Source organism: Thamnophis sirtalis, unplaced genomic scaffold (assembly GCF_051295495.1).
Source record: "Thamnophis sirtalis isolate CommonGarterSnake01/CBP01778 unplaced genomic scaffold, rThaSir2_p1.2 scaffold_2, whole genome shotgun sequence".
Taxonomy (NCBI): Eukaryota; Metazoa; Chordata; class Lepidosauria; order Squamata; family Natricidae; genus Thamnophis; species Thamnophis sirtalis.
The window spans coordinates 49,960,009-49,984,671 of record NW_028261382.1 but is presented as its reverse complement, the minus strand read 5'-3'; the positions used below and the strand labels follow the sequence as shown (position 1 = coordinate 49,984,671).

The window sequence follows — 24,663 nt, the reverse complement described above, 5'->3', positions numbered from 1 at the left end:
GCGTAGTTTTCCCAAGTTGAAGGGAGCTCGGCTGCCAGGGAATGGGCGGACCGCGGTGCCAGCCCCCCTCGGCGCCAGGGGTCGGGAGGACTCAACCGGTCTCTTGACCGAGTGGCGCAGCCCAGGAAAGCAAGCAAGGCGCAGCTGGGTCTCAAGTTTTATTACAGTGTTTAAAAAGGGGGCTTGAGGCAGTCATGAAGGACCCGGCTGCACTTTCTGCCTCTTGGAAGGTCCAGCCTTCTCCTCGTCTTCATCCTCATTGTAGTCTTCTCTTTTTCTGCCTAGGGGAGCCTGGAAAGGGGTGGAAGCCACGGTCACCTCTTGCAGAGCAACCCCCACCCCTCCTCTGCTGGACACCCCATGTCCCTGGGCAGATGAGGGAGGGCCCAAGGACAGCTGCCCAGGAAGGGTCCTGATCTCCTTGCCCTCACTGGGCACCAGGCCACGCCCTCATTGGCTTCAACTCCGCAAGTGGAGATAGCTCCTTGTGGGAACGGAGATGTGGAGTCCCCATCCTGGCCAAGATGAGCCCCCAAAAGGTCTTCAGGTGTCCAAACAGAACATGAGGGACAGAAGCAAGCCTGCATTGGGCCCCACGTTCCCCAGCACTAGAAACGGCACGTTTTAGCCTGCACTCAACGGCCCCCCGTGGGCACCAGACATGGACTTACTGTTATCTAAGTAATAACAGGAGGTTTAAAATGGAGGAACCTCTTGGTCCCTTCTTCAAGCACAAAAGCAAAGCCCAGGAATACCTACCGAAGTCAGAGGCTCAGGCTTAACTCTCACGTCCTGTGTCTGAGCAAGTAACTGTTGAAAAGTATGCCTCATATGTTCATCCTATGAGGAACACACGTGAACACAGATTTAAGGGAAGCCCCGGGACAGTCGACATGCACGTTGGCCAATGAAGAATGCCTAAGGGCTGGGCAAAGGGGACAAAACCTGCAGGGAAGGGGCATCAGCCCAAGCACTGGAAAAGGAGACCCCAGCCCTAAGCAGCATTTCCCTTCATCGTCTTGTTCTTTGTATGCGCACTTGCCGAGCAACAGCAGGAGTCCCTTTCTGGTTAAGCGGCATTCTACGGAGCACAGCCAAGAGGAGGAATGGCCACAGAAGGAAAGGAAGGCTGACTCTTCCTTGCCTTGCCATAGTTGGTTCGCTGGCACCTCTCTTCACCTTTGGGCCAGAATTTGAGAGGGTTCAGGCCCACCCCCCGCCTCATTCCTCTTCAGAACCACCGCACTCCTCCTCGCCCGCCAGTCTCCCCTAGAAGAAAGCTCCTCAGGAGAGGGGCAAGCCAGCGTGGCCCCTACCTGCAGCCAGGGGTGCTCCAAGGCCTCTTCTATTCTCAAGCGCTTGGTGGGGTCCACAACTAGCATCTTCTGAACCAGGTCAAAAGCTGCAACCGGGAAACGAGGCCGTTAAGTTAGGGAAGCTCCACCTTCCCAGGGTGCATAAATGCTGCTGACGAAGGCTTTCCTTGCCCTGCGGCATCCCTGCACCGCCCCCCTCTCCCCTGCTGGGACTGTGGCAGCAACTGAGAACTTAATCCCCTTGGCCAAACAATGCCATCTATCAGGGCCCAGGAAGCCTGTCTTGCCCTCTGGAACAGCCGCTCCGACCCCGATGACAGTCTTTGAATGCTTGGCGGTGCTCTCAGGCCATGTGGCTGGGCTTTCGGACTTATGTGGTTTTCCCTCCGGGTGCACACGCTCTGCTTCATCTTTTATCATTTGCTTTTGAAATGTAAATTGTCCAGAGTTATTTGGCCTCCAAACTGCATAGATAAATAACCACACCAAGGGTAACCTTCTGTAAACACGAGCCCAAAATGGGGGAGAAAGGATCAGGGATCCCCATCAGTTGAGACAGCAACACCTCTGCTTCTTTTCCGCACCTTCCTGTGCCACCTAAACACGGAAGTCCCCCCCCTCCCTCCCTCCCTCCCCCTCCCTCCCTCTCTCTCTCTCTCTCTAGCTGTGGAAATGAAACTAAACCTGGTGAAGATACTGGAGTGTTTCCAAGTGCAGCTCCGCCCAATCTTCCCAAAGCCACCAACAGACAGAGCAGCCCACAGGAGGGGCACCCTGGCTCTTCCTTTGCCATTCTCCTTCAGCTTCACCTCCCCAGAGCCTTTAGGGGCCTTCGCCTGTGACGAGGCTTCCCCATCTTGGTACCTTCTCAAGGTAACAGTACTAATCGGTGGTGTGGTCTAAACTTCCTGCTCAGCTCTCTCCAGACCAGAGAGGCCCGGGTGCCTCTGCGGGTCCTTGGACTCCACTCAGAATGGGACTCCAAGGCCAGGAAGGCCTCAAAAGTGAAGGCAAAGGCATGCTGACTGGTTCAACTCCCTCTCTCCCCACAGAAACCCTGCCTCCGTGTCTTCCCAGTCCCCTGGAGAGCACATACCATCTCTGGATACATCCTTCCACACGTCTTCAACGTAACAGTAGTTGCCGCTGGTGATCTGCTCTGTCAGAGACAGCCGGGCACTTTTCTTGGAGAAAGGCGGGTAGCCAGAAAGGCTGAGCAAAAAGAATAGAAACGCCCTGCTTTACTCCTTGTATAACGGGGACAACTGAAGCTCATGCCCGACTTCTAGTAGTCCTCAAAGCCGCCTTTGGCCAGGCTTCGCACCTCTGTTGTCACATGAAATATGACAACTGTAGCGTAAATCCTAAAACAAAGGCCGCCCTTTGGCCACGAAAGAGTAGGTTGCAATGCCAAAGAGATCTGTACTTTGGTCTGGGGCTGCCATGCTCTGTGATCCCAGGGAGGGGCTGGGGGGAAAGCTCATCCAGACATTATTCCAACCTCAAGGAGTTTACACCAAAGTAGTACAGCATTAGCAGTTCTTGTGAAAGATGGGATGTGAAACTGAGTATTTTATTGGCCATACTAAACTTTTTTACCACATAAAGAGAATCACTCCAAGACTCCAGCAGTCCACAGACCGTCCGTATCCAGCTGTTCCAGCGAAATGCAGAATCTCTGGAGCAAGGTAGTCAGGAGTGCCACATAATGTTTGCATAAGAGAAGTTTCTCCAATGATCTTGGATTGCCCAAAATCTGTAATCTTGTACAAAGAAAGTTGAGAACAGTTCAAAGCTTGAAATTAGAATTTTCTCTGTGCCTGTTCAGTCTCATCACAACTGTACATCTTACTTTGCCCTCTTACTTGATATAAAAGGAATTTGCACACAGTGGAAGGCAGTTCCTTACTTACCTTGACAAGGCAGTTCTCTTCCCTCGATGATAAAAGCACATTCTCTAATTTCAAATCCCGATGAATTATGCCATGTTTGTGAAGATACTTTGCAAAATGCCAAAAAGGGGAAGAATCATGGAATAAATAGACTTTAAAAAGATGAAAGGCAGGAGTCTGGTAGCCCCTTTTCCAACTGATATTGTTTATTTTTAAGGTATAAGCTTTGGTGGTCTGCTGATTACTATTCACTGCTATTCACAGCTTAACTTCTGTTTGAGCTTGAAGCCATAAAATGCCTCTTTGACGGCTCCCCAGGAGTTAACCCCCCATTCCTTCTTGATGCAATGCAAAGCATAAACCCACCTCTAACAGCAAACCCATCAAAGGTGCCATAGAAAATATTACGGCTGAGCCACCAGCCAAACTCCCAATTTGTGTTGTGACAATTACCTGCACAGCCAACAACATCTGGTAAAAATAAAGTTTGCAAGTTCTTTCACTCAGCCGAGCTGGTCGCTGAACCTTGTCAAACAGTTCTCCACCTTCCATCCTGAAAAGATTAGAGGGAAGGTGAAGGGCTTCGTTTTCTCCCTGGGAAGACCACGCACAGGTAATGCACAGGGACCCAGAGCTAACCAGGAAAGGTAAGATCTTCAGGATGAAATCAGAAGTGGGGTTCTTTGCAGGGGACCCCAGCTGACCTGACCACTTTCCTGGCTTGCTGGACCTCAAGAGTTGTTTGAGACACAAGCATTTGTGATCAAGGATCATTCATCAGACACCTCGCCTGGACCTCCAAAATCAGATGCCAGGATATGCCAGCACTTGGACAAAGAAGGGGGCGGGCTCTACAGTTCCTACAGTTAATTGGGCCTTGAGATACTATTACCAGCTGACCCTCTAAATAATGCTGGTTTCTGGGAATCCCAGATTCTCATTTGAATTGCAATGAGTCACAGACAGAAACCCAGAGCTACAACTTACAATTCCAACACAATGTAAAAGTCTGTTCCTTCAAAGAAATCTATTATCTTGATTAGGCAGGGCTGCAGAGAAAAAGAAAGACAATATTCAGAAGTGACTCTTGCAAAAAGCGTTTAAAACAGTAATTTTGTTTTGCTTTTAAAAAGAGGGATTGTGAATCCATTCATACAAATACGTGTCACCTGACTAAGTGTGCTTAAAAAAAAGAATATCAAAGTCTTTTAAAAACAAACAAATTTCCCCAGAAACCTTACCAGTAATTTAGTTCCAATCAAAAGAGAAGAGGAGCAAAACCAGCAGAGAATATGCTATTTGCTTGGAAGTGTCACTCACGTGGTCGATCCTCTTCAAGATTCCCACTTCGGTCTCAATGTTAAAGGGCTTGTCCTGCTGTTAAACAATAGAGCGTCAAAATGTAAAGTCGTCCCTGTAGCTTGAACTCATCTCTTTATATAGAAGCAATTCTCAAATTGCTGTACCCATCCATTGAGTGCTTGGGGGGTTGGCAGTGGGGCAGTTTAAGAGCCTTGTTGAAAAATTACACGCTTGGATGAAACTTTAAGTCCCTTGGTCTTACAAAGGGGTTTCCTCAAGGTACCCTAACCTTAACCCGAGGGCAGGATGTGTCACATGCTGCCCACGCCCACGCCTGGTTTAGGGGAAGTGCTCAAGGCGGAGGGCAAGGGTTAGGGGACTGAGTGAGATAATGGACCAATCAACATTTTCCTCCTGAATTAGCCTCTAGTGAAACACAGGTGCAGAGTAAAGCCACTGAGGCTGCACCACGTCCACCAACACCCAGCCAGATGATGCACAAACGTGTTGCATCAACAGTCAGGGAGCAGCCAATACGTTAAAATCAGGGACGCAATACTCCAGAGTGCAAACAAAATGGAAAGACTTACCATCTCTGGCAAAACGTCGGTCATAAACTTGGATTTCCTGATGATTTTTATGGCGACTTTCCTATGGGTCTCCCTTTCAAAGGCCAACTTCACCTCTCCACAGGCCCCACTAACAGAAACGGAAGGAAGGAAATGTTGCTGTGAGGGAGATGCCTAAGCAGCCTTGTTCTTACTCCCCCCCCCCCCCGTGAACCCAGGGGAGACTTGGGGGCAGACCCACAGAGACCAGGGGGCAGCTCCCGAGAGGACAGCTATGGGCAGCTTCAGCGTAGCTCTCTGGTACGGTGTATTTGGCCCAGACAGCGTGAGATGCAGCTGAGGGAGATCCATGCTGAAACCAACCTGCCCCTCCCCGCAAGCAAGGGACCTCTGCGACCCACCTGCCCAGCGTCTTTGAGACGATGTATTTCTTCTGCATGTCCTTGGGGTATTCCAGCTGATGCCCGGCCTCCAGGTCAGAGAACACAAACACTGGGAAGGTAGCAGAGGCCACTCCTGTCACAAATGGCACAGTGCCCCTTTGCACAACAACCCAACCGCTGCCATGCCACACCGCAAATGTGGCTGAACGTGGACAACCGCTAGAGGGCAAGGCTACCTTCAGGGCCCATCCAAACCGTAAAATGCAGAAATGCTGAAGACAAATGGTGACCATCTGGTAGGAACTTTTACCCCCAAATATCTAACCATAGGTCTACTTCATGCCCTCGCCCCTATTCCTTAAAGCTAGCGGAGGATCACAAATACTATCCGAAGCCTTGAGTATCTCGTCAGAACCTCCTCCTGCTCTCCTAGACAGGCGTTTGGAAGTGTAGTTAGTTGGCAGGGGGTAGTTTGTGGGGGTGGGAGGAGCAGAGCATGGTTTGTAACAGCTGCTGCTGCCTAGGGATCCTGAAGGGGAAACGGGTGGTCTTGCAAAGGCCCTGCCTCATTCACTTCGGAGGGCAGGGCAGGGTTTGGCACACTCTCTGCAGGGTTGTAGACTGGGGTTCCCCGTGGCATGCGTTTATGTTTAGGTCGTATTGCTTTGGGGCGGAGGGGGGTGGATGTCCAGCCCTGGGCATGTGAGGCGTGCCAGGCGAGGGAAAGACTGCTTCCGAGTTTGCTCTGGCTCTGCTGCCCCACAGAACAAATGTTGAAAGGGGTGCAGAAGTAGGTATTCCGTGCCTCCTGCTTTTGGGCATATGCCAAGCCAGCTCTGCCTACCTTTGTTGTGAGGCAGAGAAAGGGCAATTTTGGCCACGTGGGCCAGAGGAATCTTCTTGCCCTTGCCCACCACACGGTCATTGACAAAGGTCCCGTTGGCGCTTTGGTCTTCCAGGTAAGTCACGAAGCAGCCCCGAGGTCCCGGTTCCTTAGCAGGAGAGCAAACTTCGGTCAACTCCCAACGGCCGGAGGGCGGCAGCGGACCCAGCGCCCCAAAGCCTCCGCCCCCCTCGGGGGCTTACTCGGAAGATGCGGAAGTGCCTCTTGCTGTACTGCCGGTAGGTTTCGCCCCTGGGCACATCCAGCCGGGAGAAGCTGTAGTCGCAGTCCGGATCGCGGCCAAACCAGTACTCGTTCTTCAGGCAGACTGAGCGGGGAGAAGAGCGGCGCCGGTCAGCCCGGGCAGGAAAGGCACACGAGGCGAGCCAAGCGCTCCGCAGCCGCAGCCGCGCCGAAGCCCCCGGGCCGCCTACGCACCGCAGTCCAGGAAGCCCCCGGCCAGCCCGAAGAGGTGTCCCCAGGGCCGGGGCGCCGCCGCCTCCTCCTGCTCCTCCTCCTGCTCCTCGGGGATGGCGGGCAGGTCGTGCGCGGGGAGGGTCTCCAGGGAGCTGAGCGTGCCCGAGGAGGAGCCGCTGTTCGAGGAGCCCGACGCCGGCTGGCTCGGCTGCGTCCCGCCAGCCCGCGGCGGAGACTCCCGGCGGGACATGGGGTCGCAGCGCCGGCACGCTTCCCGCGCTTCCTCCTCCTCCCCGCCCCGGCAGGCACTGCGCCTGCGCGACAGGGGGCGGGGCGCCCGCCTGCCCGGCTGCCGGAGCGGATGTGGCGGCGGGCGTTGCGCGCGGGGGCCCCGCGGCGGGCCCGCTCCCAGGCGGCGGGGCGCGGCTGCTGCTGGAGCTGCGGGGCCCCGCTGGGTTCGGCAGGGCCCGCCTTCTGCCCCTCGTGCCGCGCTTTGCAGCCGCCGGAGCCCCGCGCGGACCTCTTCGGGGTGCTGGGCTGGTGAGGGGCGCGTGCGGGGCGCGTGGCCGGGGGGGGGGCGAGGAGGAGGAGGCGGCGCCGGTTGACTCTCCCTCCTCCTCCTCCTCCCCGCAGCCCGCGCGGCTTCTCCCTGGACCTGGCCCGGCTCCGGCAGCGTTTCCTGGCCCTGCAGCGCTCGCTGCACCCGGACCGCTTCAGCCGCCGAGCGCAGGTGGGAGCCGGCCGGAGGGGAGGGCGGGGAGGGGGGGCTTATGGGGCCTTGGCGCCGTGACCCCCTCCGTGACCCCCTTGCAGGCCGAGCGCGGCTTCTCGGAGCAGCACGCCGCCCTCATCAACCTGGCCTACCACACCCTCCGCAGCCCGCTCAGTCGCGGCCTCTACCTGGTAAGGCGGCGGGGTCGGGGGGCGGTGGGGTCGGGGTCGGCGCCCCCCCTGAACCCGCCCTATGCTCCTTCCCTCCCTCCCTCCCTCCCTCCCTCCCAGCTGGAGCGGCGCGGAGTCGAGTTGGCGGCGGGCAGCGATGCGGAGGCCGAGCCCGGCTTCCTCGCCGAAGTCTTGGAGCTGAACGAGCAGCTGGCGGCCGCGGAGTCCGAAGCCAGCCTGGCCGGGCTGGAGCGCCTTCTGGCAGGTCGGTGGGAGCCTCTGCGGCCTCGGGCGGCGGGAAGGGAGGCTCCCCTGAGCTGCCCTGCGAGGGGCCCGAATGCGCGGCTTCCCTCCTCCTCTCCTCTCTTCCAGCCAAGCAAGCGGCTCTGGTGCAGGAGCTGAGCGGCGCGTTCGAGCGAGGTAGGCGGCCAGCTGGGCCGGGGCGTTGGATGGTCTGACTCCAGCTCAATGCCACACAGCCATGCAGGTTCCTCTGGCTTCCTTTCCAGAGTCTCCCCCTTCCCTCCCTCCCGGGTAGCGCAGGGGACCCTGCGGATCTTTCAAGGCTTCTTCTGGTCTTGTAATTGCAGATGACCTTCCAGAGGCCAAAAGGCTCCTGGGCAAAATGAAATACTTTGCGAACCTAGAGGAGAAGGTGAAGGAAAAGAAAGGCCCTTCTTGACCCTTTAAGGCAACCCCTGAGGCGCTTCGGCTTGTCCCTTCCGAGACTGAGGGAAATGGTGGGGGGGGGGGAGGTAGCAACTTTGTGCTCTGCTTGTGGGCCAGGAAGAGATGCTGCCGGTAACAAAATAAAGGCGCTCAGGGATCCATTTCCGTTTGTCTGGAAGAAAGGCACTTGGCCAAGATGGTGGCTGCTCCTTGCATCTCTCTTGGCAGAAGTGGGCCGACTGTGCTTGGAGAGACTTTTCACTGCCCTGCAGGATGGTAGGCATCAGGGCAGGGGAGCAGGGGCTGTTTGCCCCACCCTTATTCCCCACAGCCGGGAGTCTAGGGCGTGCTGGGGTGGATTCACAGGGAATAAAAGGGCTAAAACTGTTCAGGAAAGTTTCTCAAGTGTCCCCTGAATGCCATTTGAGTGACCCGAGCCCTGAAGCCACACCGGGGCTGAAGATTGGCTTCACTCAAGCAAGATGTGGGGCCCCCCTCCTGTTGGGGGTCTCACAACTGTTAATTTTTCCACGTTGTACGTATTTTAAAAGTCTCTGTTTCCTTCACAATTTCCTAATTAAAATGGTGTGAGATTTAATTATGCCCAAAGAACTACCCAAGAGCTTCCCATATTATACGCAGCATATTATATGTGGAGTGCTATTTCCCTAACATGTATTCTCCGAGGTGAGCCTCTCCCTCTTGATTTTCTCTCCAATGTTCCTACTGTGTGCAACAAACCTGATTGGTGAATGGTATTTTGGAGGCTAACTGCCATGTCGGCCCTGCCAACGTTACTCCCAGTGGCTCTTCCTGCATTCATCCCCTTGACTGGCACGCTATGCTCTCAGTGTGAAGACAGGAGGCATATGAAAAGCAGCCCTTTATTGAGCAGGCCCTGCTCTCTAGAAGGCGGGGGGAGGGATATGCTCGATGCACAGACTCCCCTGCCTTCCGCCAGGGTCTGCCTGGGTAGCTGGCGGGCTCAGAGAGGTGCAACTCCTCTGGACCCAGCCGTCGGAGAGCCTCTTGGGGTGCCATCTTGATTGCCCAACTCTAAACCAGCTCCTAGACCTCTAGGCAAAACCGTTGTCTCTCATGCAATTCTTCATCCGGCTCTTTGACTCGCCTGAAGTTGAGCTTGTGAAATTCCCTCTTAATTTCTAGAAAGGTTTTGTTCTTTGTCTCGGGAATAACACAGAAAATGAAAGTGGCCACTGCGCTGCATTCTAGCAAAAACACAACGAAGCAGTAGTGCTTCAGGCCTTTCTGAAAAGAGCAAAAAAGCAAAACGTGAATGACCACAAAAAAACAGAATGACTCCATTTTACCCAACCCCCTCGGCAAGTTGGACTAGTGTTAACTAGTCAGCCAGGCCTCCTGTCTTGGTCCAAGGCATCACCTCAAAATGTAGAGGCATCACATTTCTGCAGTAGTATTTCACAAATACGTTTTCATTGACCTGCTTGTCAAACTTCTATACTGAATTTAAGAGCGGCTTCTAACAGAGCAGAAGGGAGAGGTGGCTTTCCCACAACCAAAACTTTTCTGGTCAAAGATGCCCACAGATGGCACCATTTCCACCAAAGCCTATTTTAGGCCTACTGTCACATGCCACCTTATTATGCTTCCTTGTGCTTCGCTGCTATGCAGTGACAGACTGCCATGAACTGTGGGGAGGGTGAATGCTTGGGGAAGCCGCCTCAAGGTCACCAGCCGCCGGAAGGGGTGGTCCACCTGCCAAACCATGCTTGGATTGTCCATTAAGAAAACATCTTGCCTGAACCAGATTGGTTGCGCTGGGGTGAGCAACGAGAGACAGTTAAAGGAGAGAAAAATATAGATTTTGGTGTGAGATTTTAAGTTCTGGCTTTGCACTACTGCAATACACTTGATCTTTAATAACCTATATATACCTTTTGCAACAAATGGAGCCAAGGATCGTTTCTATTTAGAGGTTTAAGTTGTGGCAGGTCCAAAACTTCCCTTGAAAGAGAGAAGGATCAAAGCAGATCCTTTTTCTCGGGTGTCAAGCTTCAATTCACTTTATGCCCAACTTTGCAAAGCGAATGATTGTAGGCTGACTATTAATTTAAACTTGGACCACCTCTTGATCAAAAATTTAAAATTATCTCCAGAAAGTATAGTGTCATAGAATCACAGAGCTGGAAGGAACCTTGGAGGTCTTTTAGTCCAGCCCCCTGTTCTGGTGTCCTTTCGTCTGAAGGAAAGTGCAGAGGAAGTGTTTTGATCTTGTCAACCCCTCACACTCCTAGGAAGCTTCAACCACAAGTGATAATCCAAAGGACAAGGCTGGAACCAGAGTCTCATGAAATGGACCAACCTACCACAATAAATGGGAAGAGCATGCCAACAGTGAAGAAGCTTAGCCAGCTCACTGATCCTGCAATGGTGTAAGCGGCAGGGCGTGAGGACTGCATGAACAATTCGGTCGTCAAAATGTTCGTCACGCCACCTGAAGGAAGGAGCCCTTGTTAGACAGAGGAAGTGGTGAATTATGTAAGAGGCAGAGAACATAGGGCAGTTCAACCTCCTGGCAGGCATGGTGGAACATAAAGCAGAAAGCTAACAGATTATGGGTTTGCCTGTTGGGGGAAGTTGATTTCAGGTCTATGCAGAAAGATGGATAAAGCTCATTTTTTATTCCAGAGCGGAGCAAAGAACTTCAATAGTTGCCATCTTGGGCTCCGTGTCAGAAAAAGTTTTGAATTGAGGTGTCTGAAGACACCTTGTGTAAATCCGTCTGGCCAGCGAACACCTTGGAAGGCCACTCCCTACCCACCTCTTAACTCCTTAGGCAAGCATGCAAAAGTAAATATTTATTATAGTCAGACCAGCATAAATGGATGCATGCAGTACCTCCAGGTTGGGGATTCCAAGATGATACGTGTGTTATCCGGACTGAAAAAACAAGCAAGAGCTCCTGGTTTGGTTCCCCCCTCCCCAATCCCCTTGCAAACACGGCTTCCTTAAGGTAGGCCTCCTCAGCCTCAACTGTGCGGCCCTGCAGGCTCGCTATATGAATTTCACTGTAATCATAAAAGGGATACCTGGTCCCAGGCCAAAGCTCAAGATGAAGGCAAATATGCAAGCCATGCTCAGGTATGGTGCCCATGCATACACCTGAGGAGAAGAAAGCACAGGACAGGTCACCCATTTCCTAACTAGTGGGAAAAGTCTGTGAGCCAAGGGGTGGCGGCATTTCTAGTGCTATGCCAGAAGTAGGTGATGCTCAGCATTTACAGCCACTGCTGCAAAAACTCCTGCAGGTGGGTGCTGTGAGCAATGGACATGCTCACCCGCTTAGCTGGAAAAGGGGAGGTCCCCCAATTACCTGGAAGGTCAGGGAGATGGTCAGGATGATGCACCAAAGCATCATAAGGCAGTAGCCTCCCAGGATCAAAGCTCTTCTCCCCAAGGATTCAACTAGCAAGCCCTGCAGGAGGAGGAGAGTAAAGCCACTTGCTCACTCAGTGAGAAAAGAGCCCCTTTGTGGCCACACAGAAAGCCTGAATTCTACTACTTACACAGGTGAGGGCAGTGAGGCATTCACACATCCCTGTACCTAAAGTTACATAGGGGATCTTCTCGGGGGAAATCCCTGTCTCTGCAAAGACGTAACCGGCATAAAAGTAAATCTGAAAGTACAAAAAAACTCCATGAGGAAGGGAAGACACTGCAAGAGGGTACCCGTTTCGCTTGCCAACAGGGCCCCCAGCAGGGAACAGCTCTGTCCGAGTCCACAGAACCAGCTCTGCATTGCAGCGCACCAAAGACCTCAGCTCTGCCTTTGCACTTTGCTGCAATGGTCACAAAGAGATCCGACTCCCTCCAATTATCTCGGCCAGAGCTGCTTGGAGAGATGCCGTTGCATGGAAGAACTGGGCACCCAACTGGGACGTGCCCAATTCCCATCCTGCTCTTGGTTCCAAGCTGTCGGGGAATCTCCCTGCCTGTGGCAGGAGCTGGACGGAGGCTCCTGCCAAAGGGCGCCCCAGCACTCACTGCGTTGATCCCACTGAGCTGCTGGCCCATGGTCAGGCAGATGACTGCAATCAGCTGCCAGCGGATGCTGCGGTCGGCAAACAGCTCCCAGGGCTTCCTTGCCTTCTCCCCTCCGAGGGCAAAGTTCTCTCTCTGGATGTCCTCCAGCTCCTTGTGGTAGCGCAGAGGGCCGTGGAGACGCTTCAGTGCTGGGGGGAAAGCAGGGTTCAGACTCTGGGGTTGGGGGGGGGAGAGGGGTTCAGGCCCACCTGAGGCCCCTCGGCACGTCCAGCAGGGGGCGAAGCACCTGCAACCTCTGACTTGAGTTCACCTTCCGCAGCTGCTACTCTCCTCCTTGGGTGTGACTCTGCCGAGCTGGACGGGGATTGATTTGCCTAGAGCTCCCCCACCCCTAGTTTGCCCTGCAGACAAGGGCGAGACTTGGGAGCCTTTCTCTCCGGCTAAAACCCCAGTGGGCAGAAGGAGCGGCTGGCTTGGAGCTGCTCCCTGGCCTGAAAGAACCTCCCAGTTCCCTCCTGGAGGTTTGGGAGGCTGCCGAAGGCCGGAATCCACTGTACCTTTCACGCCTTTGGCCTCGTCCCCTCGGTCTAGCAATGTGAAACGGGGACTCTCTGGAAACCAGGGAAGGCTCAGGAGTTGGATGATGGCAGGCAGGCCACAGCTTGAGAGCAGGAGGGGCCAGCGCTCCTCTCCCCCCAGCAGCTCCCTGTGGGAAGCAGCACAAAGGCAGCTTTCAGGCCCCCAGCCGCCCCCTGCCCTGGGGCCCCAGTGACCCAGAATTCGACACTCACCTTAGACCCATCACTTGCCCTGTCAAAATGCCTCCTGTCAGGAAGATGGAACTGCCCATTGCCATGGCCCCTCGAAGGCGCCTAGGGGCAGCTTCACCTATGTAGAGAGGCTGCACACACAGCCCAATGCCTGAAAACACAAGAGGGTTTCTCCCATGCGTTTCCGGAAGGACCTGCGGCGGAGAGGCTGCCGTTCTCAATGAACTGCACACCTGGTGCAGCTCGGTCTCTCCCAGGAAGCCCCCCATTCGTCAACCAGGGATGGATCCGGAGACCAAATCCAAATGCTTTACCTGTATTCATTCCGATCAGAAATCTCCCAACGATCAGCAGTTCAAAGAGCCCCGTTGGGAAGCTGGCCCCCATCAGGGTGGCAGCAAAGAGGGCAAGGAGGTTGTTCATCAACAGAGTTCCTTTCCTGCCGAGGGAGACGGGGGTCAGAAGAGCCGCTGGAGGAGGGAGCAGGTCTTGGCGGCTGCCAGCAGAAACGGCGGGTGGCGACTCCAAAGAGGAGGTCTCCTCCCTGCAGGGGCCGGTGCATGGCTGCCATTTGCTCAGGCTCCCCTCCCCTCCAGCCACAGCACGGAGCCGATCCCTGCAATGTCTCTTCCCTCCCAGGACAGGGAAAGTTCCCAGGGAAAGTCAAGCCGGGCCAGGCAAAGACCAGCCTGTCCACGTCCGTCCTTTGACTCCTTGGAGGAGAAGGGATTGCCCAAGAGTGAATGGAGCTCTAGGAATGACTACGCTCACCTGCCCAGCAGACCAGCCATGACGCCCCCAAGGTGAGCCCCAAAGAACCCGCCTAGGGAAAAAATGGAAGCAATGGTGGACCAGAGGAGAGTCAGCACGCTGGGACTCAGCTTGGTCTGGTAACGGCTCAGCCAGGTATCGTTGAGGAACTTGTGGATGTGCTGAAAACCCAAAAGGACAATAATAATGTGGGGGATGGGAACGGTGGTGCTGCCTGCTTCCCATCGGCAGTATGGGGCAAGCATTTCGGCCTCCCCAGTTAAGGGTTTTACACACAAACCCTCAATCAGAAGCAGGGCAGCACAACTCTTGTCAGAAAGAGGCCAAATAGTTGCTAGGAATCCGTCTCTTTGCTTCCTTCCCCATCTGCCCGAAATGATGCGTGACCCGTCAAAAGCGCGGACGGCAAAAGCGCGATCGACAAAATCGCGCCTTTGACGTCATCACAGCGCGACGAAAAACATCGAAAAATTCAAATAAAAATTAATAAAAATTAAATTAAAGCAAGCCGATTTACATAAAGGTAAGGGTTAGGTTTAGGGTTAGGTTAAGGGTTAGGGTTAGCTTTAGAGCGTTAGCGTTAGGGTTAGGATAAGGGTTAGCGTTAGGTTTTTCGTTACTTTAACGGTTAGGGTTAGGTTTAGGGTTAGGTTAAGAGTTAGGTTTAGGGTTAGGTTTGGGGGGCTTAGGGTAAGGTTTTCGCTTTATTTTTACATTTTTCGATCTTTTTCGTCGCGCTGTGATGACGTCACAGCGCGCTTTTGTCCAGCGCGATTTTGTCCTACGCGCTTTTGTGGTGGAACCGAAATGATGTAGGCTCTCCTGCTTAAGCAGAGGGTTGGACTAGATGACTTCCAAGATCCCATCCAGTTGTATTACGATTGATCTCCTGAACTGCAACTCAGCCTGTCAGTCTCCATCTCAGTGTGAACTATGCATACCCATGTGTTTAGCACATGCTGCTGTCCCTCCACGGTTGCCTTTGTTTTTAATTGTCTTAGGAAGCATGAAACACTGCATTAAATCAATCTTGCACAGTTTAATTAGCAAGGGAATCAGCTGAGACTGGAAGAGTCAGCTGCCTTGGCACACCAGACCCATTTGGCTTTGTTGCTCTGATCTTTACTCCAGGGAGGCTCGTCAAGTAGTAGTGCAGGGGCTGGGGAAGTAGGTGTTACTCCACGAAAGGATGGCATCCCACGGCTTGGCATTTCTCCCCCCAAATGGCCAGATGAACCAGAATGGGGGACCATAGCAGAGGGGGGTTCAGTTGCCCTGCTAGTGATGCCCACACAGTATTCCTCACAATGTGGGAGATATTTGCGCCCAAGCCTTCTGGGATCCCATGCCTCTTGCATCCGAGCAGAGCTTCACTTATGTGGGTCCTGGCAGCCATTCCATACCTCCTGCCATTTCCTTCATCGTCAGGCAATGGACCGTGGGCATTTTCTGCCCAGCTGCACATGGAGCCGGACAATGAGAAGTCTGTGCTGGTTCATGCACCCTTCTACCCGGCTTCCTCTGAGCTGGGCAAGTGTGAAGAGAAGAATCTACAGCAGAGCAGCCACAAACAGCCCTTCAAGATGCTTTGGAGAGCTTACCTGAGTTGGGGCACTGATGAGAGAAACGTTGTATCCGTACTGAAAGGTTCCTCCAATGCCAGCTGCACACACGGTACCAAGGAGGGTCCAGGTTGGGAGCTACAGAAAGAGGGAGTCCCCAATGACTTGCTCAAGGAGGCCTGGACTGCTGGCAACTGGCAGCGCCCCATTCTGGCTCAAACAGAAGATGTTTGGCTTTGGCAGAGCGTAAGATTGCCAGGCCCATTGGGAGCCGTGGGGGAGACGGGGCTCCGTTTTCCCCAGCCAAGGAAGAAGCATGGGGAGAAGAAAGTCACAGCTTGGGGATGGACCATCAGTAACAGCGCCAGATCTCAACTACAAAGTTGAAAGCCAATTTTAAAAAAAAAAAACTTTTTAAAAATACATTAAAGGTTCCCCTGCATATGCATGCCAGTCGTTTCTGGCTCTAGGGGCGGTGCTCATCTCCGTTTTTAAGCCGAGGATCCAGCGCTGTCCGAAGATGTCTCCGTGGTCATGAGGCTGGCACGCCTAAATGCTGAAGGTGCACGGAGGGCTGTTACCTTCTCACCAAAGTGGTCCCTATTTTTCTACTTGCATTTTTTAACGTGCTTTCAAACTGCTAAGTTGGCAGAAGCTGGGACAAGTAACGGGAGCTCAGCTACTACTACTCCTCAGCTACTCCTCAGCAGCAACCTTCACGCTTTATCCCATAGTAGCTTTCCTCCTGGATCAGTCTAGACTAAAAGTTGGACACCCAAATCTTTTGCCTTTTCATACATGTGGGAAACCTCTTTGGTTGCTGGGAGAGTTCTCGGATGGCAGGCAGAGCAGGAGGTTGGAGGCAACCTCCCTTTTACTGCCTGCTAGAATATTTTTCAAAAGATGAAAGGTGAGAAGGGGGACAGTTAGAGGTATTCCCCCTTAGAAAATCCCAAAGCTTCAGCTGTTCCCAAGAAACTCATTTTGATACCTTTTCTATCTGACTAATCCATGGAAAGTGATACAGAGGGAACCCCATGGAGAATTTGCAGAAGCCAAAACTGAAGGTGAGGCTTGCTTCATCATTGCCCTGATAACCAGCAAGCCTTCTGTGTCCTGCCCACCAGCATTTCAAGCAACCATCTTCCCAAGACCAGACAACAATCCCATTACGCCTGCTTGTAATGATGCAGATGGATTGTCTAAAGTCACTCGATCTTTTTCCCAGGAATCCTTAATGCAGAGGCAAAAGTACCACTATTCCTATCCACCTGGCAGGGGGCTGGCAAAAGCAACTGAAGAAATACATGATGGAGCTGAGAGAGAGAAAGAAAAGACACTAGCAAGAAACACCATCCAGGGCTGTAAATGGAGCAGGGGGCATTTCCCTTCTCATAAGGCAAATCAGAGATGTGTGTTCCAGAGGGAGGGAGAAAGGAAGAAAGATGCCCAGGATGGAAAAAACGGCACACTTTCCCCCTCCCTCAGACTGGAGAGCGCAGGGGGGGGGGGTCACCCAGGAGAACAGCCAGGGATGAAGGTGCTAGAAACCGGGAGACCCATCTTATCAGCCATGAAAGGAGGCTGGGAGATGTTGGGAAAGTCCCCCTCTCTCTCTCAGCCCCAGCCCACCTCACGGGGTTGTTGTGGTGGGGGAAGGAGGAGCAAGGAGTATTAGGTATGTTCACTGCCTTGAGTTCCTTAGAAAGTCGTAAAGGCGAGGTAAAGAATCAGACAAAGGGACAGATCGGGCAGCTGTGACCGCCCCACCACCCTCCCAAAAGCCCCCAGCCTCGGTTAAGACTTGGCTGCAACGCTGGGGCCGCAGGACGGCTCCAATGCCGCCCGGACAACGGGGCTGCTGGAAGCTCCCGGCGACCCCCAGCCAAAGGAGAGGGAGACTCTCCCAGCGGGGGAAACCTACTAAGCGCCGTCCCGCCGAGGAGTATCGGGAGTCTTTCCCGCCCTCACCTGGCGCCGGGGACTCCGGCGGGCTTCGGCCCCGCGGACCAGCGGCTGCCGCTCCATGCTCGCCCTCCGAGCCGCCCGGGCTACACACAACCAGCCGGGGGAGCAGCGCGCTTTATGCCGGGCCCGCCCCCATCCTCCCCCCTCCCCCACGCCTCCGGCCCGCACAGCGCCTACGACTCCCGGCAAGCCTCGCGCGCGCCTCCGTCACCTGCCGGCGTCTGCGGCGCGCCTGGGTCACGTGCTCGAGGCCGCCCGGCGGCGGCCCCCTCCACACACCCCAAGCGGAGCGGCCGGCACCGCCATGGCCTCCGGGCCGCTGCCCAGCGCCTTCCCGCCGCCACCGCCGCTGGCCCCGCGTCCCCGCGTCCGTCGCCTCGCCGCCCTAGGGCCGGCCAGACCTCTGCTTGGCGCGCGGGCCTCGTCGGCCAGCCCGGGCGGCGCCCCGCCTCGCCTATGGAGGAAGCACCGGATGGAGGAAGAGCCGGAGGGGTGAGCGGGGCCGGGCCCCAGGCAGGCAGGCAGGCAGGCAGGCGGGGCGTCCGTCGCGGCGCCGGGTGCCAGCCTCTTCGCTTTTTCCTCCCCAGGTGCCCCCCGGGCAAGAGGGCGGCGGCGGCGGCGGCGTGGCCGTGCTGCTCGGGGGCGACCCCCGGCCCGCCGGAAGCGCCCTGCGAGGAAATGGAGCAGGTCGGGGCGGAGCAGCAGTGCGAGGCTGCCCGTCGGAGGCTGCAGGAGATCGAGGACAGGTGAGCCGCTCGCCCGCCCTCCCGCCATAGAGGCCGCCTTCCACCCGCGCCCCTCTCACGGGGCTTCCTCCTTTCCCCGCCAGGATCACCGAAGAAGAAGAGGAGGAGGAGGAGGAGGGACTTGCAGGCCGGCCCGAGGGCCACCTGCCCACCCTGGTCCTGTCCCACACACTGCAAACCGGACTGAAGCAAGACTACGAAGGAATCTTGACCAAGAAAATCATTGAGTCCATGTACGTCTAGCAGTGGCTCCAACAGGGAAGGGGGGGATGGAACCCCAGCCATCTTCCCAGCTGCCCCCTTGGGTAGAGTAGAGGCCAGGAGCAGCCTGGGCAAGGGCTGCTCCCCAGAGATTGATTTTGACCCTGGTGCTTTCTCTCTCTCAGGAGCCGTCCATCAATGGAGCTGGTGCTTTGGAAGCCTCTCCCTGAATTTCTCCCTGAAAAAGAACGGCCGGCTTGTATTAAGAGCTACAAGCCATCGGTCCCACAAAGACACCTTGGAAAGCTAGCAGCCTTGGAAGCTGCCTTTCCCTCACAGACAGACAAATTCCTGACACAGTCTCAGCAAGCAGAAATGCCCTTGGCCCACTTCGGGGCAGTTGGATCAAGTGGGCCTGCGGAAGAAGAGATGGAGCTGTAGAAGAAGGGAACAAAGCAAGTTGCTTTACCTTTACTTCCGGGACAAGCAGAGATGGAAAGGTGCCGTTCTATAGGAATCCACGGGCTTAATTGTAAATCTAAGGTGTGGGGAAGGCACTTGGGGCTCCTGAAATAAGGGGGCTGGTTCTTTGTGTGCAGCTTGTCATCTTTTTACACAGTGAGATGCCAAACTTTATATCCCATCCTTTATGCCCATTAAGCCTGAAGCCGTGTTTCCGAGTTTGGGTCTTTTTGATTAAGAAATTTGATTGCCTGTGACAAATACAGAATTCTGCTACAGCCTTTCAAATTTGAGCTGAGTAGGCAAGCCTGAGGTTCCTTTGGTTTAGCTATTGGCAAGAAATGTCTGTGCAGGCATGGGGATACAGATTCGTCTTCACCAACTCAAGATCAGTCGGTGTCATTGACTTGCAGACTGTTGTATGAACAGAAAACGTGAACCATTGAGTCAGGAGTGATTCACAAAAAGCCCTCTGTGCCCTGTGGTTCCTTTCTTGAGAATCTCAGTGGGCACTAGTAGCATTGAGGGTAATAGATCATGGTTGTGGCAACCTAGCTGAGCACATCAGACTGCCTAAGCTGCCATATTATGCACTTTTTAGCTTCTTGTGTTCAAGGAGCCAATTGGCAGCGTAGTGCTCTGAAATTCTTGCAGCACCACTCTAAATGAAAATTATTGCAGGAATTTTTATCTATAGGAAATAGTTTTTCTAGGAAAAGCTCAAGCTTTACACACTGCCTACGAGAAAGCCAAGAAAGGCAACATCAAGTTTTTCCCCCTGTGAAGGACAATTGAAAGTTTCTGCATTTTGAGTTCTATTTTCAATTTTCTGCAGATACTTTCTTGGTTCCAAACCGTATTAGCTTTCATAGCTAATAATCTTGTTGAAACTTAACATTGTGCAGATCTCAACAAATCTGTTTACAACTCAATTCTTTATATTGCTACTTTGTGAAGTTGCCTCTGCTTTTAAGTAACCTTTTCATTTAGCAAGTGCCTCTCTTCTGTTTGAGTAGCAAGCTGGTGTCACTCTTAAAAGTTTGTAATCTTAAATTAGGGAAGGAGCCAGACAACCCTTGTGTGTGCCGAGATCAGAAACCAGCTCTCCCAGGGAGAGCACAGCAAGTGCCAAGCAACCACAGGTGGGAATTGGCTTTGCTTACAATCTGCAAAACCGAAATCTGACTTTTATCACAGCTGTTTCAGCTGTTTTTATGCTGGTTAGATTTTGCTCTGGTATAAGAAAGGAAAAAAGGATGTCTGTTTCTTCAATTGTACATAAAGTAACCTCTCCAATTGTTGGATTGGCCTTTGAAATTACCCACCCTCCCTCACTCATGGAGGGATAAAAAAAATCGAGTGTATTATCCAAAAGTGTAACTTTGAGGGATGGATGGGCACCCATTGGTGGAAAAAGAATTGCTTAAGATAGTGCTGGAGAACCTTTCTGTCCTTGTGTGCCAAAATTGTGTGAAGAAAGCCTCCAGAACCTGGAGAGGGTGAAAAACGGAACTTCTACTGGAAGTTCGGAAATGGACTGTCTTCCCGGAGGCCCTCCACAGAAGCTGGAAACAGTCTGTTCCTGAACTTCCAGTAGGCCAGGAAATTCCATTTTTTGTCCTCCCCAGGCTCCGGAGGCTTTCCTGGAGTGGGGAGAGCCAAAACTGCCTCCCCCGGCTCTCCAGAGAGGTCAAAAATCAGCAGGCTGGCACGCATGCGTGCTGGAGCTGACATAGGGCAACGGCTCACGTGCCACCTGTGGCATGTGTGCCATAGGTTCGCCATCACGGGCTTAAGAGATGGGAATTCTGGGAGTGTTTCTGTTGGATAGTTAATATAGAAACCAGCAACACTGCATTGTGGTCTGTCTGCCATTGGGCCAAATCACAATTTGTATGTCAATAAACATTTTTTTTTAAAAGCATGTGTAAAATGATGCAGATTGCTAACAAGTACTAAAGATTTGTCAATACCTTTTACTTTGCTGTTTTAAGATTACTTTTGGGGCTACAAAATCCCTTTGACGTCTGCTGGGTCTGTTTTGACACACTGTGAGCTGCCAGTGACACAGAAAGTTCTGAGGTAATCGAGCATTTTAGTCTATAGCCAAGGGTACAGAGAGACCCTCCAAGGAAATCCCTTTCCCACACCTGTGCAGATAAAGGCCACACAACTTTGCACTGTAGTCTCTGTTGCTCAGCTTGTGGAAGCTTTAGTTGTATGCTTCCTATGGTTCCCTGGTTCAAATGAGAACTTTCCTTCCTGCTTCTGTAATATTTGGCAGGTCTGTAACTAGCATTCCATCAGTGAAGAATGGAACCGCTTCCCACTTAAGGACAGTCAAGTGTACAATTGGGCAGCAAGCATTCAGAGGCAACCACTACCTATCACTCAGGAGCTAGTAGCAGCAGGACAGGAAGAATAGAACTTCATACTTTTGTGTGATGGCTAGCCAAGGTTTAACCTTCCCTAAATTTTGCACACCCTGGGTTAGATAGCCATGTAAACTATTGCTTGAAATAGGGCAAAGAATGCGTGTGTATTTTTACCTATGGCTAACTGAACTAGTTTGCCAAATTAATATGAATGGCAGAGTTTGTGCAGAACCTTAAATGGAGCAATACATTTCTCCTCCTTTCTGAATGATCTTCCACTGTTACCTCCCTCCAGTGGTGGGTTCCGGATCCCGTTCCAACCAGTACGGCGGTGTCCACATGGACGAGCGCAGCATGAGCAAGCATCTTAGTGCCTCTGTGACACTCCAGCTTCTCTGCGGAGCGTCGCACAGGTGCTGTACGTGCCATGCACGTGCGCACCGAAGCCTTAAAAGACAGGTAAGGAGCTTGGGTGGGCAGGCCTCTGGAGCACCGTACCAGAACAGTATCCGGTGCTCCAGGCAGGTTCCGGTACACCCGTACCAGGGCACCCCGCCTGCAACCCACCACTGCCTCCCTCGCACTTTAGAACAAAGGTAGGAAAAAGATATCACTTGCTCTGCATTTTAATTACAGCAAGTTTAAATAGGTTGCAGGAAAACAACTTTCAAAAAAAGCAGTGTGTATATTTACATAATATCTGACCACACCCCCACCGCCGCCTTTATTTACACATTGAAGAGAAGCTACTGAGAGGGATTAGCGATTTCTCCCTAAGCAGGAGCCCTTCTTTCCAACAAAGCTGACTTGAATGGCGGTTTCATTTCTTGGAAGGGCCACGGAACACCTTGATGAGGCAGGTGGGCAGGCAGAGGAGGCATACAAAAAAAGCAATACTTGGGGATCTGATGAAACACTTTCGAGAGGAACGTCCTTCCAAAACGCCTGTCCATAAGCTAAGCAGGTGTCACACACTGATCAGCTGAGGAAACAGCTCCTTGGCAAAGGCCTCCTCCCAGCTGCAGTCTGCGTCCACAGGGGAGGACAGGTCGCTGAACGGGGAGGGCGAGCCTTCGTAGCCCGAGTCACTGGCGGCATCCAGCAGAGAGGGGGGCCTCTGGTCTGGGGAGAGCAGGTGGCAGAGGCCCAGGTCAGGCAAAAGGGTGTCTGCAGGCTCCTCCTTCACACAGATGGGGGCTGGCAGGGGAGGAGAAGCCACCACCACTTCCTCCTGGGTGGCCGATTCAGATACGATCTCCAGGAAGAACGGCTTGGTGTATTCGTGATCAAAGCGGATCAGTTCATTAATGGCGTCTTGCTTGAGTGGCCCCACGGAGGGGCTGGGGGAGGCAGGGAAGGGAACAGCTGCTTCTCCACACACTTCCTGCTGCAGCTTCTCCAAGACGGTTGCCTGGGAGTTGCTGCTGCAGTGCAGGAACATGTCTGGGTCCAGACTGTCCAAAATGCCCAGGAGGAGATCAGACTGCAAGAGAACAGATACACCCCCACACCCCCCCATTTTGCTGGTTAGAAGAGGTGATTCAGAGGATCCCCCCACACACACACATTTGCTCCTAGCTGGGCATTAACAGGAAGGGCAGCAACTATTTCCACGCACCTCAGCATCTGAAGAAGCCAGGCTGTCTGTGCCCAGGAGGAGGCCGCCTTCGTCCTCTTCCTCCTCCTCCTCTCCCCCACTGGGGAGGCAGAAGACTGCTGGGCCTGTCCCTTCTGCGGAGGAACACGTAGTCTAAGTGCTGCGGACTCAGAAGACCCGGTCTCTGCCCCCTCAGGGGCGATGCTTGCTGTCTCCTCCTGCGTTTCCACCTGCGGGGAAGGGTCCTTGGTGAGACTGGCGGAGGCAGGCGGCCCGGTGGGGCCCCTCGGCCTGCCAACCCTCACCTTCAGCGCGGGAAGCCCGAGACGGAGGCGCAGATCGTGATTCTCGCGCGCCAAGCTGTGGGCGCGCTCCCGCAGACGCCGGTTCTCCGCCAGCAGTCTCTGGTTCTGCGAGAGTGAGAGAGAGAAAGGCGGTGAGAGGGCGCCCGCCCGCCCCGCCGCCCCACCCGGCAGCCCTCCGCGCCCCACCCGGCAGCCCTCCGCGCCCCACCTCGGTCTCCAGCTCGACGGCCTGCCGCTCCAGCTCGCCCATGCGCGCCTTCTTGCGGTCGCGAGCGCTCTGCGCCGCCACGCGGTTCTTCAGCTTCCTGGGGAGGAGACAGAGCGGCGGTTGAGAGGCGCCCGCGTGACACCGCGCAGGGCGCAGCGCCCAGCCCCCGGTCCCGGCCTCACCGGCGTAGGGCCTTCTCTTCCGGGCTGAGGTGCGCCAGGCGCTGCCGCTTACGGGGCGGCGGGGAAGGCGAGGGAGCCCCTGGAGCGGCCGCCGGAGCCGTCGATGCGGCCGGCAGCAGGAGGAGCCGCGGCGGTGCCGCAGGACCCGGCAGAGGAGCCATCCCACCGGCGGTGGCGGCCTCGGCCTCCTCCTTCACCACCGACGAGCCCCGAAAGGACCTGCTCCGACGGTGCGTCCAGGCGTCTGCGCTTGCGGTCCGCCGCGGCTTCCGCGCATATCTCACGTCGTGGCTCTCATTGATTGGGTGCCGCCAGGAGACACCCCCACGGGGACGCTTGCCGATTGGCCCCTGGCAGGGAGGGGCGGGGCGCGATTGCGTCAGGTGCGCCTGACGCAAGCCTCTGGCCTTCGCTGAGCGCCACGCTGGCCGCCCGCACCCGCGCAGCCGCAGAATGACGCCGGCGAGGAAGCCGATTGGGGGGGGGGGGGTGTTCCGTCGGTGAAAGCGAGCGTTTCCTCCTGCGTCGAGCAGGGCTCGGCCGGAACTCGCGGAACAGGTTCCTTCGTGGAAGCGGCGGCCTCCGCACATCCTGGCTGGGCGGGGTGCCCTGTAGCCAGCGACGCGACGGGCTTAGTCCGGGGAATTCCAGCTCGTTACGCACCGGGGACTTTTCGCAGCTCCCGATGCGTAGCAAGAAGGAGAACCCCAAATTAAGCGCGTGAAGGAAAGCGCAGCGCAGTGAAGAGCGCAGCCGCTGAACTTCGGCGTGGCAAGTGCTTTCCTCTCCCCGAGCTCTGCCGGGCAGCATCCCGCCGCCACCAGGGAGTGCTTTGGACGGTGGCCGTCATCGCGGGAGGTCTGCCCGGGCGTGGCCTTGTGCAGGCCGTGACTCGGGCTGAGCCCGCGGAAGCGCAACAGGCACGAGTCGTAGGCGCTTGATCCAGATTGCTGCGGTGGGCGGGCGCCGGGATCCTTCCGCCCTCCGACCAGCAGTAGGTTCCGACGGGCGAGCGACAGAGCAGCGGCAAGGGCCTTAGCCTTGGCGGTCGCCAGTTTCTGGTCCTGAACCGCCGCTGCTGGGATTTGTCTGAAATTGGCGGCGGATCCCGCTTCAAAAGCATATTGAATTCTAAGCCCGCTGTTTCAGATTCTATTTTACTGAAACTCCCCCCCGT

The 24,663-nt window shown here is 54.6% G+C and overlaps 5 protein-coding genes across 9 annotated transcripts; 2 read left to right on the top strand and 3 right to left on the bottom strand.

Annotated features, from left to right (window-relative positions):
* Nucleotides 1–145: 145 nt before the first annotated feature.
* On the bottom strand, nt 146–7,061 carry CHEK2 (checkpoint kinase 2). Of its 2 annotated transcripts, none has more exons than XM_087705406.1 (14): nt 6,784–7,061; nt 6,549–6,673; nt 6,307–6,454; nt 5,481–5,571; nt 5,101–5,209; nt 4,529–4,582; nt 4,196–4,257; nt 3,662–3,761; nt 3,230–3,316; nt 2,916–3,079; nt 2,413–2,528; nt 1,317–1,402; nt 760–840; nt 146–291 (listed from the first exon to the last, which is right to left on the bottom strand). In XM_087705406.1, exons 1-14 carry the CDS (start codon nt 7,010–7,012, stop codon nt 193–195), a joined length of 1,551 nt encoding a protein of 516 aa, XP_087561532.1. In that variant the 5' UTR covers nt 7,013–7,061; the 3' UTR covers nt 146–192. The 2 variants fall into 2 exon arrangements, with proteins under 2 accessions (XP_087561532.1, XP_013923977.2); XM_014068502.2 differs by having other exon boundaries at nt 4,529–4,585; nt 6,784–7,060.
* A 20-nt stretch (nt 7,062–7,081) lies between these two features.
* Nucleotides 7,082–8,911, top strand: HSCB (HscB mitochondrial iron-sulfur cluster cochaperone). Of its 2 annotated transcripts, none has more exons than XM_087705409.1 (6): nt 7,082–7,302; nt 7,396–7,492; nt 7,576–7,665; nt 7,765–7,909; nt 8,017–8,131; nt 8,235–8,911. In XM_087705409.1, the coding sequence occupies exons 1-5, from the start codon at nt 7,124–7,126 to the stop codon at nt 8,100–8,102; spliced, it is 597 nt and encodes a 198-aa protein (XP_087561535.1). In that variant the 5' UTR covers nt 7,082–7,123; the 3' UTR covers nt 8,103–8,131; nt 8,235–8,911. The 2 variants fall into 2 exon arrangements, with proteins under 2 accessions (XP_087561535.1, XP_013923976.2); XM_014068501.2 differs by having other exon boundaries at nt 7,085–7,302; nt 8,017–8,064.
* Nucleotides 8,912–9,183: 272 nt separating this feature from the next.
* On the bottom strand, nt 9,184–17,549 carry LOC106550575 (solute carrier family 2, facilitated glucose transporter member 11). Of its 2 annotated transcripts, XM_087705404.1 has the most exons (13): nt 17,414–17,549; nt 15,482–15,580; nt 13,881–14,041; nt 13,424–13,548; nt 13,131–13,260; nt 12,897–13,045; nt 12,340–12,527; nt 11,862–11,972; nt 11,669–11,770; nt 11,385–11,457; nt 11,194–11,235; nt 10,662–10,789; nt 9,184–9,582 (listed from the first exon to the last, which is right to left on the bottom strand). In XM_087705404.1, the coding sequence occupies exons 1-13, from the start codon at nt 17,468–17,470 to the stop codon at nt 9,382–9,384; spliced, it is 1,566 nt and encodes a 521-aa protein (XP_087561530.1). In that variant the 5' UTR covers nt 17,471–17,549; the 3' UTR covers nt 9,184–9,381. The 2 variants fall into 2 exon arrangements, with proteins under 2 accessions (XP_087561530.1, XP_087561531.1); XM_087705405.1 differs by lacking the exon at nt 11,194–11,235.
* A 94-nt stretch (nt 17,550–17,643) lies between these two features.
* On the top strand, nt 17,644–20,798 carry CCDC117 (coiled-coil domain containing 117). Its single transcript, XM_014065898.2, has 4 exons — nt 17,644–17,902; nt 17,998–18,156; nt 18,240–18,389; nt 18,543–20,798. The coding sequence occupies exons 1-4, from the start codon at nt 17,715–17,717 to the stop codon at nt 18,796–18,798; spliced, it is 753 nt and encodes a 250-aa protein (XP_013921373.2). The 5' UTR covers nt 17,644–17,714; the 3' UTR covers nt 18,799–20,798.
* Nucleotides 20,799–22,354: 1,556 nt separating this feature from the next.
* Nucleotides 22,355–23,753, bottom strand: XBP1 (X-box binding protein 1). 2 transcript variants are annotated; one of them, XM_014065892.2, is made up of 5 exons: nt 23,487–23,749; nt 23,305–23,401; nt 23,097–23,201; nt 22,813–23,021; nt 22,355–22,677 (listed from the first exon to the last, which is right to left on the bottom strand). In XM_014065892.2, the coding sequence occupies exons 1-5, from the start codon at nt 23,645–23,647 to the stop codon at nt 22,491–22,493; spliced, it is 759 nt and encodes a 252-aa protein (XP_013921367.2). In that variant the 5' UTR covers nt 23,648–23,749; the 3' UTR covers nt 22,355–22,490. The 2 variants fall into 2 exon arrangements, with proteins under 2 accessions (XP_013921367.2, XP_087561533.1); XM_087705407.1 differs by having other exon boundaries at nt 22,813–23,201; nt 23,487–23,753.
* Nucleotides 23,754–24,663: the final 910 nt, after the last annotated feature.